The sequence below is a fragment of the Pectinophora gossypiella genome, chromosome 16, assembly GCF_024362695.1.
Source record: "Pectinophora gossypiella chromosome 16, ilPecGoss1.1, whole genome shotgun sequence".
Classification (NCBI taxonomy): domain Eukaryota; kingdom Metazoa; phylum Arthropoda; class Insecta; order Lepidoptera; family Gelechiidae; genus Pectinophora; species Pectinophora gossypiella.
In genome coordinates, this window is record NC_065419.1 from 875952 (window position 1) to 890764 (window position 14813).

Consider the following 14813-nt stretch of genomic DNA (forward strand, 5'->3'; position numbering starts at 1 on the left):
TTGGCGGGATTCTACTATTCAAAATGGCGGATCTCCACCAGACTGTCCACCAACCTGTTGATGCAGATCGTCCCTCTCCCTCTGCACCGTGTCCAGCTCATGCTGCATCCTCGTGAGGTGCAGGCGCGGCGAGGAGCTGCCGTCGAGCGACAGCGTGCCGTCGGAGGCGGGCCGCGGCCGCGGGGAGCCGCGCCCCGGCAGCGACAGCGGCTGCAGCGGCGGGGCCGTGCCGTACCTGCGGGGCGTACACTTTCATAAGATCCTAATGCGGCCTCCACTTACTTTCATAAGTGGTTGAGTGTTCGGCTCACGATCCGGAGGTCCCGGGTTCGAATCCCGATGAAGTCATATCACAAAAATCACTTTGAGAGTCCCGTTAACTAATTACTGATGTAAGTCCGTAGTCCGTAGGCTCAATAACAACCCTGACACCACTGCCGGGATCGGTCCTTGACCTGACCCGGGACCTCCAGAATATGAGCTAAACTTTCAACCTGTGGACTATGGACGCCGGAGGGTGATGATTTTTGCATTTATTTTTCAATTCTCGTTTGCATCTTAAATGGTTACCAGTTGCCGATGAAGGTAAACATTAGGAGGAAACCCACATTAGAAATGAATTTTTATAGGGCAGATTTTCCCTTAGGATGGGAAGCTCAGATTGACAGTTGCTTCTATTAGAACAAGTTTTATGTTTAAATAACTAACCCTTCAGCAATGAGGTCGGAGGAGTGCATCCTGTCGGCGCTGGTCATTAGCTGTGCGATCTTCATCATGGCCGCTTCCAGGTCCGAGCGGAGAAGATTCTCGCGCTGGAGACATTCCGCCATCGCTTCTTCCATTGACTGCAATTAGAACAAACAACAAAATGCTAACTTCTCAAACCGGACTGGACCTGCACCAATGAGTGATTAATTACCTTAAGTGTACCAGACTGGTACACTAACACAGTTGGCTCGACCATTATAGACGGCGATACGGCTCACCATCTATCAGATAGATTTAACAGAAAGCTCGGTGAGGTGTGGTTGGGTCCCTAATTAATCTTGCGATGGATGTACCTCTGACTACCCCAATTGGGATATAATCGTAAGCTTATGTTATGAGTGCTTATGCAATCTAGCATAAAAGCAGTTTTTACTTTATCTGTTATCTTATTCCAAATTTCAAATAGCAACATTAAAGTTGTGAATTACCTTTCTATGCAGTTCGCAGTTGTCACAGTTCTTGTTCTGTTGGGCGTCTAGTTCTTGCACCAGTTCAGTTATCTGCACCTGGTCGCCGCTCTCGAGCATCTTAACGTTCGATGGCCCTGAAAAAAATAACACATTTCCAATAAGCGTGTTATATTTCTTTTAATTTCTTCTGTTAACTGTAAGCAACTTATTTACCAACTTATTATGGTGCATCAACAGCAGTACAGTCATGAACAATATAATGTACCCACTTTAGGACTCTGTCGCACTAACATATTTGACATTTAGTGAGACTTACAGTTCAATTTGTCAAAAAGTTAATGTGACATGGTACCAAAGTGTACACATATTAATGCTCGTGACCGTACATACAAAGACAGAAAATAAAGTACACTTACGAAATGTTCCAATATGGCTGCCATTTACCGTCTCACACAACACTCAATATAATAATCAGAAGTTCTAAGCCATAACACGTTTTTAAGTAGCTACTTTGAATTTTGTTTTCTACATCAAAACCAGCTCATCAAACAACTTTTGCCTTTCAGAATTATCTTAAACAACCCAAAGAACTTTCCAGGTGTACGAATATTAACCGAGGTTTTCAAATGAATAATCTATACTCACGGTTAGCGGCCAGCTTGGCAGACATGTCCAGCAACTCGTGGGCTTCATGCCGCAGCCTCTTGAGGGAGAGCTCCAGCTCCCTCTTAATATCCGCACTCAGGTCTCTCTGCTCCGCTAGGAACCCCGCCAGCCCGGCTTCATCCAGCTCTGTGAGGAGAGACGGCAGGTCTGGAGCGAAGTGCACGTGTTTGCCCCTGGAGACCAGGCTGGTACTCAAGTCCAGGTTTGGGGTTGACGGTCGGGAATCTTCCTCGATTTGGATCGATGATCTGGAAAGAAATTTTGTTCGGTAATATCATCAACAAATATGGTCTCTTTATTTGCGGAGATGAATAGAAAAGTATGGTATCTCTATTGGCTTAGATAAATGCTAATTTAGACAATAAAGCCACGAGTAACAACCAGCACGATTCACCGCTTTTATTGATTGACGTCATTACTCGAACAGTATTTCCATAAAAAATCAATAGAAAATTTTCATTTTGACGTTTCGTAAAAGTACCTCATTCGACTAAGTAGTAAAATAGCCCATTGTTACAGTGCGTTTCAGCTTTTATCAAGGAGAGAGCTCTAATATTAGTAAGTAACAGGTTTTCGTTGAAACGTCCATTAATAATTTCGAAAGGGCACCAACTGTTGGCAAATCGCCCGCCCGTACAGACTCGGATGCAGACTCAGGATGAGGATAATGTTATAAAATCTTGTAACAACTAAAAATATCTCTTCACCTTTGTTAAAGTCCAAATATTGTTGTAGAATGGAATATTAGTAGCTATGGAACGACATGAAATATATCGGGGATTTCGACCAATAGCTATACGACGTTCTTCCACGAGCATTCGTTACGTCTATTGGTTGAAGCCCCCTATAAATCGGGCCACGCGCTGAGCAGGTACCGTGCAGACCCCGTTATATTTTTCAGATCATACCGGAATTAACCAAGGTGATGGATCTGACAGTCAATTAGTTAATAAAGACCTCGACTTTGACTGTTAACCTACAAAAGACGACGTTCAAAATGTTTAGACGAATAACACAAAACTGATTTTCGCTGATCACGACGTCACATTAGCCTGTGCCCATAAGTGTGAAGTAGATACACAGGCTGTATCTTTCGATTTCTTTTAATAGGTATTGATGCTTATATAAATTAATTAGGTTAATTTGCAATAGACTTTAAAGCCACCACTCTATTCTATAAAACATAACATTAACATAAATAGCCTATATATACGTCTCACAGGCGTTCCCTCAATCAACCATAATGGTATGGAGCATACTCCATCACGCTGATTCACTGCTGGTTGGCGGGGTGTTTGGGCTATTCTAACCGAATTAAATACCTTTCAAATCCCTGACTCCGTCCCATTTTCCAAGAAGAGCATATTAATTCACACTGTAACCCCCTGCTGCAATTAGACCACGCTAAGTATAGCCAACCTAAACACAGGTCTGTAGTCTGGATTTCCGCTCTGACTAACTGTTTTGTCTGTGACATACACATCCACCCCCACCTCATCACCTCCAGCTCCGTTACCTCTTCGCTATCGCTAACACAATTATTATTGTATTATTAAAAAGGCCACATTGAAACCATTCACCTAAAAAAAGCAAAATTGCTATCTGACATTTGTTGACATTGCGCACGAATGTCAAATTGCAATATTGCTTTGCAGATGAATTGCTTTAATGTGACCCTCAGGTGATTAAAGAAGAAACAACTCACTCATCCTTGACCTGCAGCTGCGTCAACAGCTGCGCGAGCACGGTGCGGTTGATCTCGTCCTCGGCGCATGCGCAGTACGCCAGCAGCTGCGACACCGCGCGCTGCAGCGCCACCGCCACGCGGCGCAACCCGTCTCTGGGGAGGGGGGGATTGTCAATACAACATATTTTATACAGCAAGAAATGTATATTAAAGAAATATATATTAGAGTCTGGCTAGCGAAAGCAGTTCCAGAGAAACTGCAGCAATTTAAAAAAAAAAATCTGTAGATTAAAAAACAAAATACACTGCCAAGTGCAGTTGATACTAGATCCTAAGAAAAAATATTAGTATCAACTCCACCTGGGTATAGTATTCTCAGCTGTCTTTTCTTTTTGACTGCCTTCGCTAGCCAGACTATTCCATACACAAACAATTTTGTAGCAAACGAAGTAGGGGGCTTATAGTTTATGTTTTGTTAAAGAAAAACAAAACAATTACAAAAATATTTGACTGAATTCTAGAAATAAATTCTTATTTTTTCCTATCTTACGAGTCACGAAAAACTCTCTAATCCTATTCCTCACGTGAATGCTCTATGTGATAGTCGGCTTCGCGAGCTTCGAAATGGCGCCATTTCGATCTCAAATTACAGGAAACCCCGAATATATAATAATTGGATACATTATAACAGGACATACCTCTCCTATTTGTATGTTATATATTTATTTGCATGTATTTATTGGTAAGTTGTACTTATAGTTTGTACGCGCAATCTTTCAATTATTTTTTTTTACATTTTGCCTCAACTTATGGTTGTCTGGAAGAAATCGCTTTAAGCGATAAGGCTGCCATTTGCCATTTACTTGGTTAAGAGTCTTTTTGTAATTATTTCTTTTTATTTTGGTGCAATGAAGTGTATTTGTATTTGTACATACCTCTCCTTAGTGACCTCGTCGAGTTGTCTGTTCTGGTCGAAGCTGAGGTTGCGGCGCTGCTTCCACTTGTCAGCCTCGCCAGCCGCCGCCTCCTCTCTTACATTTGATAGCTGCAGACAAAATCAACCATTAAAGCTACCGGAAAACTATGTACAGTCATGAGCAATATCATGTACCAGTTACAACCCTGTCGCACTATCATATTTGACATTTAATGAGACTTACGGTGTAATTTGTCAAAATTGTTAATGTGACATGGTTTCAAAGTGTATACATATTAGTACTCGTGACCGTACACTATCATCCTCATCTCCACAGCTTCTCATCAGCGTTATCCAGTTTTTCACAGGGTGCGTTTACCTAACCTGAAGATTTAAAACTCTGTCTAATATAGCGTCATAATTCTTCTTCTGTCCTGTGGGTTGTGAGGTGGATTACCAACCCCATCAACCCTGGTGTCAGGGTTAGCGTCATAATTGATTTCACAGATAACTTAATGTACTGTCAATTTGTCGCATAAAAGCTTGAGGCAAAATATAATTATAATGCGTAAACTTCGCAATCATTTTCGAAAAATTCTTACAAAACACTTCAGAAAGAGTGTTTATTATATAAGTATCGGTGTTTCAAGTATCGACTCCAAAAAATTAACGATAATTTAGTTAAGAAATAGGACATAAATAATCCTAATAACGACCTCCGTGGTCAAGTGGTTTAGCATTGGGCTCAAGATCCGGGTTCGAATCCCAGTGGAGACATATCACATGAAAACACTTTATGATCTCTAGGCAATGTTCTAATTGCATGCTGATCACTCGATTGTCCGAAAGTAAGATGATCCTTGCTTTGGAGGGCATGTTAAACAGTCAATCCCGGCTACTATATACCTAAGTATGTAGTCGTTATATAAGCCATGTTATGGACCTATGACGGCTCAATGGTAACACTGACACACGAGAGAAGAAATAGGCTACTTGACAACCTAGTCAAACGAGATACTTTTTACGAAACGTGAAAACAGAAGTTTTCTTTGGAGTTTGTATGGAAATACCATCCTGTGACGTCATCAATAAAAGCGGTCAAACGTCGTACTTATTGTTACTTAATTCGTAATTAAAATTCGAAAATAAGTCATAAAGTAAAATGAGATTAATTTTTGAACATCACAGATTGGCTTCTATTTCTAGATTAGCATTTTATAATTTCTTTGACGCCGTCAAATAGCCAATTCTTCTTTTTTTCTTTTTCAGAAGAAAGGTTAATCATTTCTCTTATTTGTAACGCCTGCTGCTTATTTCGACCCTCATTATCACAAGACCCTTACCACAAATCTCCTGAACATCACCATATCTCGCCGTCACATCACACGTTCACTGTGTTCACTCCACACGACTGTCTAACATCTAATCTTATTGCTTGTCTTTTTTTTTCTATCACTGATTTCATTGTTTTATCACTTTCTTTTACTGTCTATTTTGTGATTATTATTAATATTGTTATTAATACGACTTATTAAATACACCTATGAAACAAACAAAAATGCATTTGTTTTTAAGTAAAACTTACACGAGACATAATAATCCGGCCAAGCAGTGAACCTAAGGCAAATCTATAAGTAACTCACGCCAAAAATATAAACATAACATACATCAAAAAATTATTTCTTTAACCCCACGGTCATAGAATAAGGAATAATACTACGTATAGAAAGGCAACTCTTCGCTCCCCACCAGGGGCCTTTTTAATAAAACTTACAATTGTAAATTACAACGACAATTTGATGTTCATCACGTAGCTAATATGAAACTGCAAAATATTCGTGATCACACATTCCGCAATGTACATCAAATTGTCATCGTAATTTACAATTGTAAGTTTTATTAAACAGGCCCCATGTCTGACCTAGGTTTACACCCCCCCCCCCCCTCGAACATAGCTTAATTATACTTGAATCGTATGGTGTCAGACGTCACACACACAGATGCGTGTGTACGATAAGGTCAATGTGTAAAACGAGGTTTCCTGTATGAAGTGTTCGGGGTGTGCCACGGTGTATGTTGTCATACAAATACCATAGTAATTACTTATTTTGGAGGGAGTACTGATGGCTCTCATCTGTTAATAAAATTAGGACAACATGCCTGAGGGTGCTTGGGAGGGTGCCCACTTTGACTCTAAATGTAGACAATAGTTTTTTTTTAACTCACAGCTCTCTAGGACGTCTCACGATTAGACAGACTTTGGATGCCATTTAACATAATACCTTAATCAGAAACCATTGAGATATTGAACATTTAGATATTCAAATACTTGTCTTTACCATGCTTTCGACAGTTTACGTAAGATTTAAATATACAAGTTCGTCAGACACTACAATTTCGTCTTCAACATATTTATGAAAGTTACACACCACACACCGAACTAAAGCAGTACTCTTTGTCATAAATACGTAACCCCCTTACAAAATAAATAATATAACCAGACTTACAACAAAACTTCCAATCTTCTCTAACAAATAAATAACCAGCAACATAGAACTTCACTTAATAAACACAATATTAATTCACTTCAACATTTTCATTTTCTACACCAACACAAAAAGATTCAACCAAGACAATTTGACAGAAACATAAAACTTTGTAAAAACAAGACTACCCTCATATAAACAGGAACAAAACAAAAGCAGCTGGATTCAAAAATAGAACTTTATAGAAAAAAACTTACACCACGTGTGGCCAAAACGGATGCATCGCAACCCAACCAATCAACAACTCATCCTTAACAGAAAGGATGAAAACTGATTATCCCTTGAAAATAACTTTGATAGAATTATGACAGAGATTTGAGCTTTGTCACAAGGCATTAAGTTTGGTTTTGGTTGCCAACAAACATGTGTGATGAGTACAATTAAACAGAAGCTGTCATGGTCGATAAGAAATGTCGCAGGATACAATTATATATGCAGAAAGAACACGCAAAAAGTGTAAAAAACAGACTTAAAAGTTAGGAGACGACAAATGTGTCTGTATTTTGTGTCCATTATGCTCAATACAGTATTTTATCTATCTGTCTGTCTGTCATATAGGTACTGCTTAATGCTTACGTATCTATCTGGGTGAAGGGATCATCATCTCCCGATCCTTATCCCTTTTCATGGGATCCCGTTAACTAATCTGAAGACATGACAGGTCTGATTTCTGACAGAAGCGACTATCTGTCTGACCTTCCAACCCACGAATCGACAACCAGCCCAATACAGTTTAGCTCAAATACATCCGAAACGCATTTCTCGGGATTGTGGGTTTCATCTGGATGAAGAGATAGAAAGAGTAAAAGAAGCACATAATACATAATCACTATAACACACACGCACTTAAGTGAGAATTGACAAGTTTTTAATCTTCATTATGTTTTATATTTCAGCACGTATGGCAAACACTGCGAGCGTATATAAAATTTAGTCGGCTTGTTTAACTTTGCGAGGGACCTAACCCCTCTTTATTTGGTCACTTAACACTCGTTCTCTCTGAACTGCACTCGTTAGGTTGTTGCCTTATGATACTCGTACAACGACACCGCAAATTGGAAACTTATGCTGCTTTCTATAAGCTACTTGACAACCTAATTAAATGAGATACTTTTTACGAAACGTCAAACCGAACCAACGTCGTACTCATTGTTACTTAATTCATAAATAAAATTCGAAAATAAATCGAAATGTAAAATGAGACTGGCTTCTATTTCTAGATTGGCATGTTATAATTTATCTTTGACCTAGTCAAATACCCAATCCTCACTTTTAACTTGGCAAATATACAAGTCCTGGTAAAGATATGCTCAATCCTCCAGTCAACCTCGCGAATCCCGGTACCTTTACTTTTTCAGTATAAAGTCACTGCATAACAGTTCGATGAAGACACGTCCTCATATTGCAAATCTTTAATAAAATTAAAAAATCAAAAATATTTATTCTTCAAAATTGGCTTACATAGTTAGCGTTTTTTGAACGTCAAAAATTAAAATACGTATTATGTAACTGACTGTAAAACTATTACCACATCGTGGCCAGAAAAGCTACCAGCACAGCGCCCTACTCCTACTGTTTCATGTTTTCCTTTCTTTTTTTAAGTCCAGTTTATATTACATATAAACTTAAATACAATGGTATTCCAATTGCAAACGGTGGAAGAAAAGTGAAAAATAAAGAGAGTTTATAAAATTGTTTGAACCACTTCACATATATTCAGTCTATTATCAGTCTTCAAATAAGTCTATTAGTTATGACCATTCATAAAAATGAAATCAAACTGTTCAATAGATCCGTTCATAACAGTCAATAACGATTCATTATTGAACTCTCGACGTTCCCGTATCGGTCAATCATAGACGCATTAAAGGTCGCTGCATCCACAACGTGTTTTTATCCAGACGGGAAGTTTCGGGATTATACCTAATCTGCATAACATAACATAGGTATCACGCCTGTATCCCCGAAGGATTAGGCAGAGGTGTATAGAAAATAAACCCATTCCTCGCCAACTATGTCACACCGCGGACACTTCATTCAAACCAACTCGTTTTACACAGACACCACACATTGACATTAGCGTACACGCGCACCTGTGTGTGTGACGTCTGACGCCATATGATAATAAGTCTAAACTAAGTTCGAGGGGGGGTGAGGTAAACCTAGCTCAGACGCTGGTGGGGAGCGGAGAGTTGCTGTTCTATACGTATATTATTCTATGACTGTGGGGTTAAAGAAATTATTTTTTGATGTATGTTACGTTTATATTTTTGGCGTGAGTTACTTATAGATTTGCCTTGGGTTCACTGCTTGGCCGGATTAGTATGTCTCGTGTGGGTTTTACTTAAAAACGAATGCATTTTTGTTTGTTTCATAGGTGTATTTAAGCCCCATGTGATAGGGGGCGAGCCTATTACCATTATCCGGACACAAATCTTCGAAACCACGAACATGAAATCAAACTCATAGCGTCGAATTCAGTGATTTAGAACAATACATACATTTCTCGCCAGTTATATTTAAGTCCCATGTGTAGAGGGCGAGTCTATTGCCATTAACCGAGCACAAATCCTGTAAACCAAGTGATATCAATTATCTATGATCCAAAACATGAATTCAGACTCATAAAGTCGAATTCAGTGGTTCAGAACCCGATCCTGGAACAGTAAACGTTCTCCGAACAGGATTATCACGAAGTTTCGGGAAAATATTTTATAGAAAATGAATACGAAAGAGATGCACGAAAGAGACAGCAACGTGGCACCAATAAACCGTCTCGTCTGAATAAAAACACCTTACAACGACAGTGTGCGCCGCACCGCGCACTATCAACTCGAGTGCGTCTATTCAATTCGTTTTAATGTTTTCTGTGGGGTTGGTTAATGTATTTTACTAGGGAAGAGGAGTTACAAAATCAGCACTTTAAACAGTTTAGTAGATTTTATATCAGAGAAAACAAGAATTAACAATTTGTTATGTTGAAGCTACGAATAAGTTGAAGTCATAATTATTTACGTAGCTTGAATATTTTTTTCCTTTGATGGGTTAGCTCTTGGCCCCAGACTTGCCCGAAGGCATTGACGAGGCCTAAGACGGAGCGAGCTCGCCCAGAAGGAATGTGCTGTTTGAAATTTATTTATTTCGGTGATCAGACACTGGACAGAAAAATGACACAACATATTTATTACAATAATTGATTGATTAATACAACTACATAAATGATTCCAGTAAAAGTGAAAGTGACTTTTACTGGGAGAGGACAAAAAAATGTGTCAAAAAAATTATTTTGCTTATTTTTTACTTGTTTTGAATTTGGTGCCCTGTCCCTTATGATTTGTCCTGTATGTATTATTTAATCTAATCAATTGCATGAGAGTTCGGTGACAGTAATTGTGATTTACTGGTTTCATAGCGGTCGTTAATGGACCATGGTGACTGGATGGTGAATGGTGAAAGCTTTTGTTACAAATCGAGGGGGAATCGATGACACGCCGGGATTCAATATTTTGACTACCCAGCGGGTTTGTGTACCGTGTTCCCACTTTGTGAACGTTCCAGGCAGTTAAAAGGCGTAAAATTTATGTAAAAAAAAGTTTTATAACCTAACCTTTAGGCAGATAAGACCAGAGTATAAGAAAGAACAATTTGAAAATAGCAGCCAATGTCCTTACTATTATACTGTTTTTACTACTCGAGGAAATTAAGTATGAAGTATGTTTGGTAATGAATTACGAAAGCGGTATATAAGAAGGTTTTTAGTAGGGCTGGCAGAAGAAGACCTGAAAGAACATTCCCCAACAACAGACCCAACATTCCCACTTTGGGGACATTCCCACTTTTGAAACATTCCCGGGAACGGCACCTCACGGCTCACGAACACGATGTTACACTAACCATCAGTACCTATAAAATATATGGCGAAAACGTTACTCTGTGAACTATTACACTGCCCAATCCCGATACTCGATACCGGGATCGCGCCCGATGGATTGGGTAGTGTACTAAGCCCTTTATCTCAACCAATTAAAATCCATTGAGGTTGAAGAAAGCCAAAACAACGATGACGAGTACAACAGACGACGACACTAACAAGAAACCGTCACTTCAACTGCTAATTGATAACGACCGTTTGTCACTTGATAATAGTAATTATTTTCATTCAAACTCTGCAGCTACACTAATTTAGCTCACTTTCGGTTCAGCACTTTTCCCTTGTAGGGGACGTCTTTATCACTGTTTTTAAAGCTTTTTAAAAAGCTCATTTTATTGATAAAATGTTTATATTGCCATCACTTTCTAACACAAATCAGTCACTGAGCATGACAAGGATGGAAACACTTTTATTACTCCAAAATCCAAATCAATGTGATCTTTGTCTCACTTCGTAAATGAGTTAGCGTTTACTCCGCACGCGGGTTGTGACGTCACGTGACGTATGCTGCGCGTGCGTCGCGTCCGGCGGGCCGCGCTGCACTGGATGTTTACGACGGGTTTGTTTGCGCATGTGTTTTATTTGTTTATGGCTAATTCATAGTGATTTGATGGTTGTTATCTTTTGGGGGAATGTATTATGTACTATTTTGGATTTCAATCGTTTTATTTAGTCCTGAGTCAGTTCTACATTTAAAAATAATATGAGAATATTGTTTTGGGCAAAACCGAATTAACGGACGACTTCAACTATTCATTCGTGGTCCAGTGGTTGAGCGTTGTGCTCACGATCCGGAGGTCCCGGGTTCGAATCCCGGTGGGGACAAATCACAAAAATCACTTTGTGATCCCTAGTTTGGTTAGGACATTACAGGCTGATCACCTAATAATAATTGTCCAAAAAGTAAAAAGATCCGTGCTTCGGAAGGCACGTTAAGCCGTTGGTACCGGTTATTACTTACTGATGTAAGTACGTAGTCGTTACATGAGCCATGTTTGATGAGGTTGGTAATTCACCTCACAGTCCACACGATAGAAGAAGAACTATTCATTTCAACTATCCCTGATTATTGCTTACAGAAAGTAGATGACTATTCACTTAGTCAAATTGTAAAGAGACGTATCTTTTTATTAACAAAGGTGTTAAAAAGGACACATTGAATCAATTAATCCAAAAATGTGGTATTGTTATTTGACATTGCGTAATTGTTGTCATTGCGCAGAAATTATAAACTATAGCAAAATCTTCATCCGCACTTAATAAGACCCCACTATCCATTGCTAATCATAAAACATAACATAAACAGCCTATACACGTCCCACAGCTGGGCACAGGCCTTCCCTCAATCAACCGGAGGGGGTATGGAGCATACTCCACCACGCTGCTCCAATGCGGGTTGATGGAGGTGTTTTTACGGCTAATAGCCGGGACCAACGGCTAAACGTGCCCTCCGAATCGAACCCGGACCTCCAGATCGTGAGCCTAACGCTCTAACCACTAGACCACGGAGGCTGTTCCCTAATCATAACGGAAAGTATATTTTTATTCATTTACAACTAAATTAGATACTTTTCAACAAACGTAGAAAACGCAAACACAAGAACATCGTCCATAATCCAAAACCATCGACCGAAAGCATCAAAACATCGGCCACACAAGGACCGACCAACTCCACACACCCCGGATCGGAAATAGCCGCGGTACAGCTCACGCGCAGCTATTTACACGAATCCCTGCTATAGATGTATAGATGAGGATACACTTGTCACCTGCCTACAACCGGGTATTTATATCGAAGTGGCTGAGGAGTGATTTGGTGGAAAGTTACTTCACAGTCTAAGCTTGCGCACACGCGTAAAGATTAAAATTCTCACAAATTTTAATTTTTTTGAATTAATACGATAAAATAAGTAAATAATTAGATTTTAAATTAACAATACTAACATAGTTTATTAAGCACAATTGTTATTAACCTACTAATAACCTATGGACTGTTATACATATTTGTGTTGGTCTGAAATAAACGTTATATTATTATTATAGTATATTTTCAATTCTCCCTTTTAAGGGGTAGTTTATACCCACTACACGGGCCTTAACCAAGTGCAGTGGGGTCGAGGTTATTCGATGAAATGGTGGGCGAAGTAAGAAACTTTCGGGTTATGCGACAGGTATTTAATATTGTAGCTTTTTGTATGGTGGTAATTATATAGGATGGTATATCAAGGGTTTTTAAATTATTATTATTATTGTTAAATACATAACATAAGCTTACGTCCGAATTAGGTGAGAGCCTTCAGCGCTCCCCATTTGTCCGGCCATGCTTGGCTTTTTTTTTCTTTTTTTTTTTTTATTAGCGCATTAACTACTGTTAATGCGCTTTTACCCTTTTACCCAGTTAGGGTAGTGATAAGTATATTTGTAATTATTTGTAAGTATCTTATGTAATTATTATTGTATGTCACAATATGAGTAAATGTGCTGAGCGCTATAAGTATCACTTCCATCTATATACCTACCACATTTGTGACAATAAATTTTCATTTAATTTCAAAGGTACATTAATTGCACGAGCTAAGTACCTACACCTTACCAGCTTTCTTCTGGTTGTTGGAGACCAGGGTGGTAGGTGGTGAGCCAGAAGTGTTAGTGAAAACTGCAGTTAAGATAAATTAATAACTCATTGGTCATATAATTAACTGTTGTTATGCAAGGTATAGCTTAGGTACCGCAGTTCTTAGCATTTAGGTGTTCAAATCAGCCGTAGATTGAGGTAAATCCAATATTGAAGGAATTAGCGTAATATGATGGTCTTCTTCTATCGCGTGAGGTTGTATCAGTTGTGAGGCGGATGACCAACCTCAGCTGGTGTCAGGGTTATTATCTGCCACAGATCCCTGAAATGGCTCATGTAACGACTATGTACTTACAAGAGTAAATAGTGACCGGAACCAACTTAACCTGCTTTCCCGAGCACGTACGGAACAGTAATGTCCTTATCAATCCAGGGGACACAAAGTATTTTTTGTGTTATATCCCCACCGATTCGAATCCGAGACTTTCAAAATCCAAGATCCTAAACTGATCTACACATATCTCTAACCCTCATCATCCCATCTCCCCATCTCGAATCCCCATGAACTCGACATCTAAATCTAATTCTAAATATAACCGCTGACATCCTGTCTAATACAATTACAGCTTTTACCGGCCGACAATCGCTGACATTATGTAATATAGTGGCGTTGTTTCAATACGGAATGGATAATAGATGGGTAACTGCTCTAACTGCTTTGTGAGGGAAGGTAGGAGTTTTTGGCTTTTAGAATTTTCATGAGACTGGAATCTGTAATCTAGGGACTCCTCTCTTGAATTTTAAATTTTGTAAAAATATGGTAAAAAATTAAGATACTCCCTAAGGTTATCCCGTCTGCACGGGGTCCGCTTACCTAACCTGACAGGTCCGATTTTTTACAGAAGCGACTACCTGTCTGACCTTCCAACCCGCGAAGGGAAAACCAACCCAAGACAGGTGCGGAAGATGCGGAAGCCACATGAACTTCTAGCAACCAAAACGAATGAAAAATACCCAAACTTGTGAACGCAGCCAAGTTGCAAACGATTTAGTACAAAAAACATAGTCACGGTGATAAAACTGTAAAGTTATGTCAACGCATTTTTATCACTGTCACCTTTCGAATTCATTTGTAACTTGACTAACCCCCAGTCGTATATTATATTCCAATCGAAAAGCCTTAAACAATACATATCACAGCCACGTCTAGAAGTCAGGCTAAGTAGTGAATTCCATAATATGGCACATAAGAAAACCAGAATTATATTTCTCTCTTTCAAATCCAAGTGACACGAATCAAGTGGACTTCCTAAC

At 39.1% G+C, this 14813-nt stretch overlaps 1 protein-coding gene across 11 annotated transcripts in view; it reads right to left on the reverse strand.

The window, feature by feature from the left end:
* LOC126373942 (golgin subfamily B member 1-like) overlaps positions 1 to 14813 on the reverse strand; it is a 109677-nt gene that overhangs the window by 58924 nt on the left and 35940 nt on the right. For 10 of the 11 annotated variants that reach the window (XM_050020307.1, XM_050020303.1, XM_050020306.1 and 7 more), the window contains 6 exons: positions 4467 to 4576; positions 3550 to 3684; positions 1824 to 2092; positions 1197 to 1312; positions 709 to 845; positions 55 to 235 (listed from right to left, as the gene is read on the reverse strand). In XM_050020307.1, coding sequence (XP_049876264.1) covers positions 55 to 235; positions 709 to 845; positions 1197 to 1312; positions 1824 to 2092; positions 3550 to 3684; positions 4467 to 4576 — 948 coding nt within the window. Of the gene's footprint in view, positions 1 to 54; positions 236 to 708; positions 846 to 1196; positions 1313 to 1823; positions 2093 to 3549; positions 3685 to 4466; positions 4577 to 5790; positions 5969 to 14813 lie in introns of those variants that run through there. The other variant, XM_050020313.1, reaches the window with a different exon arrangement.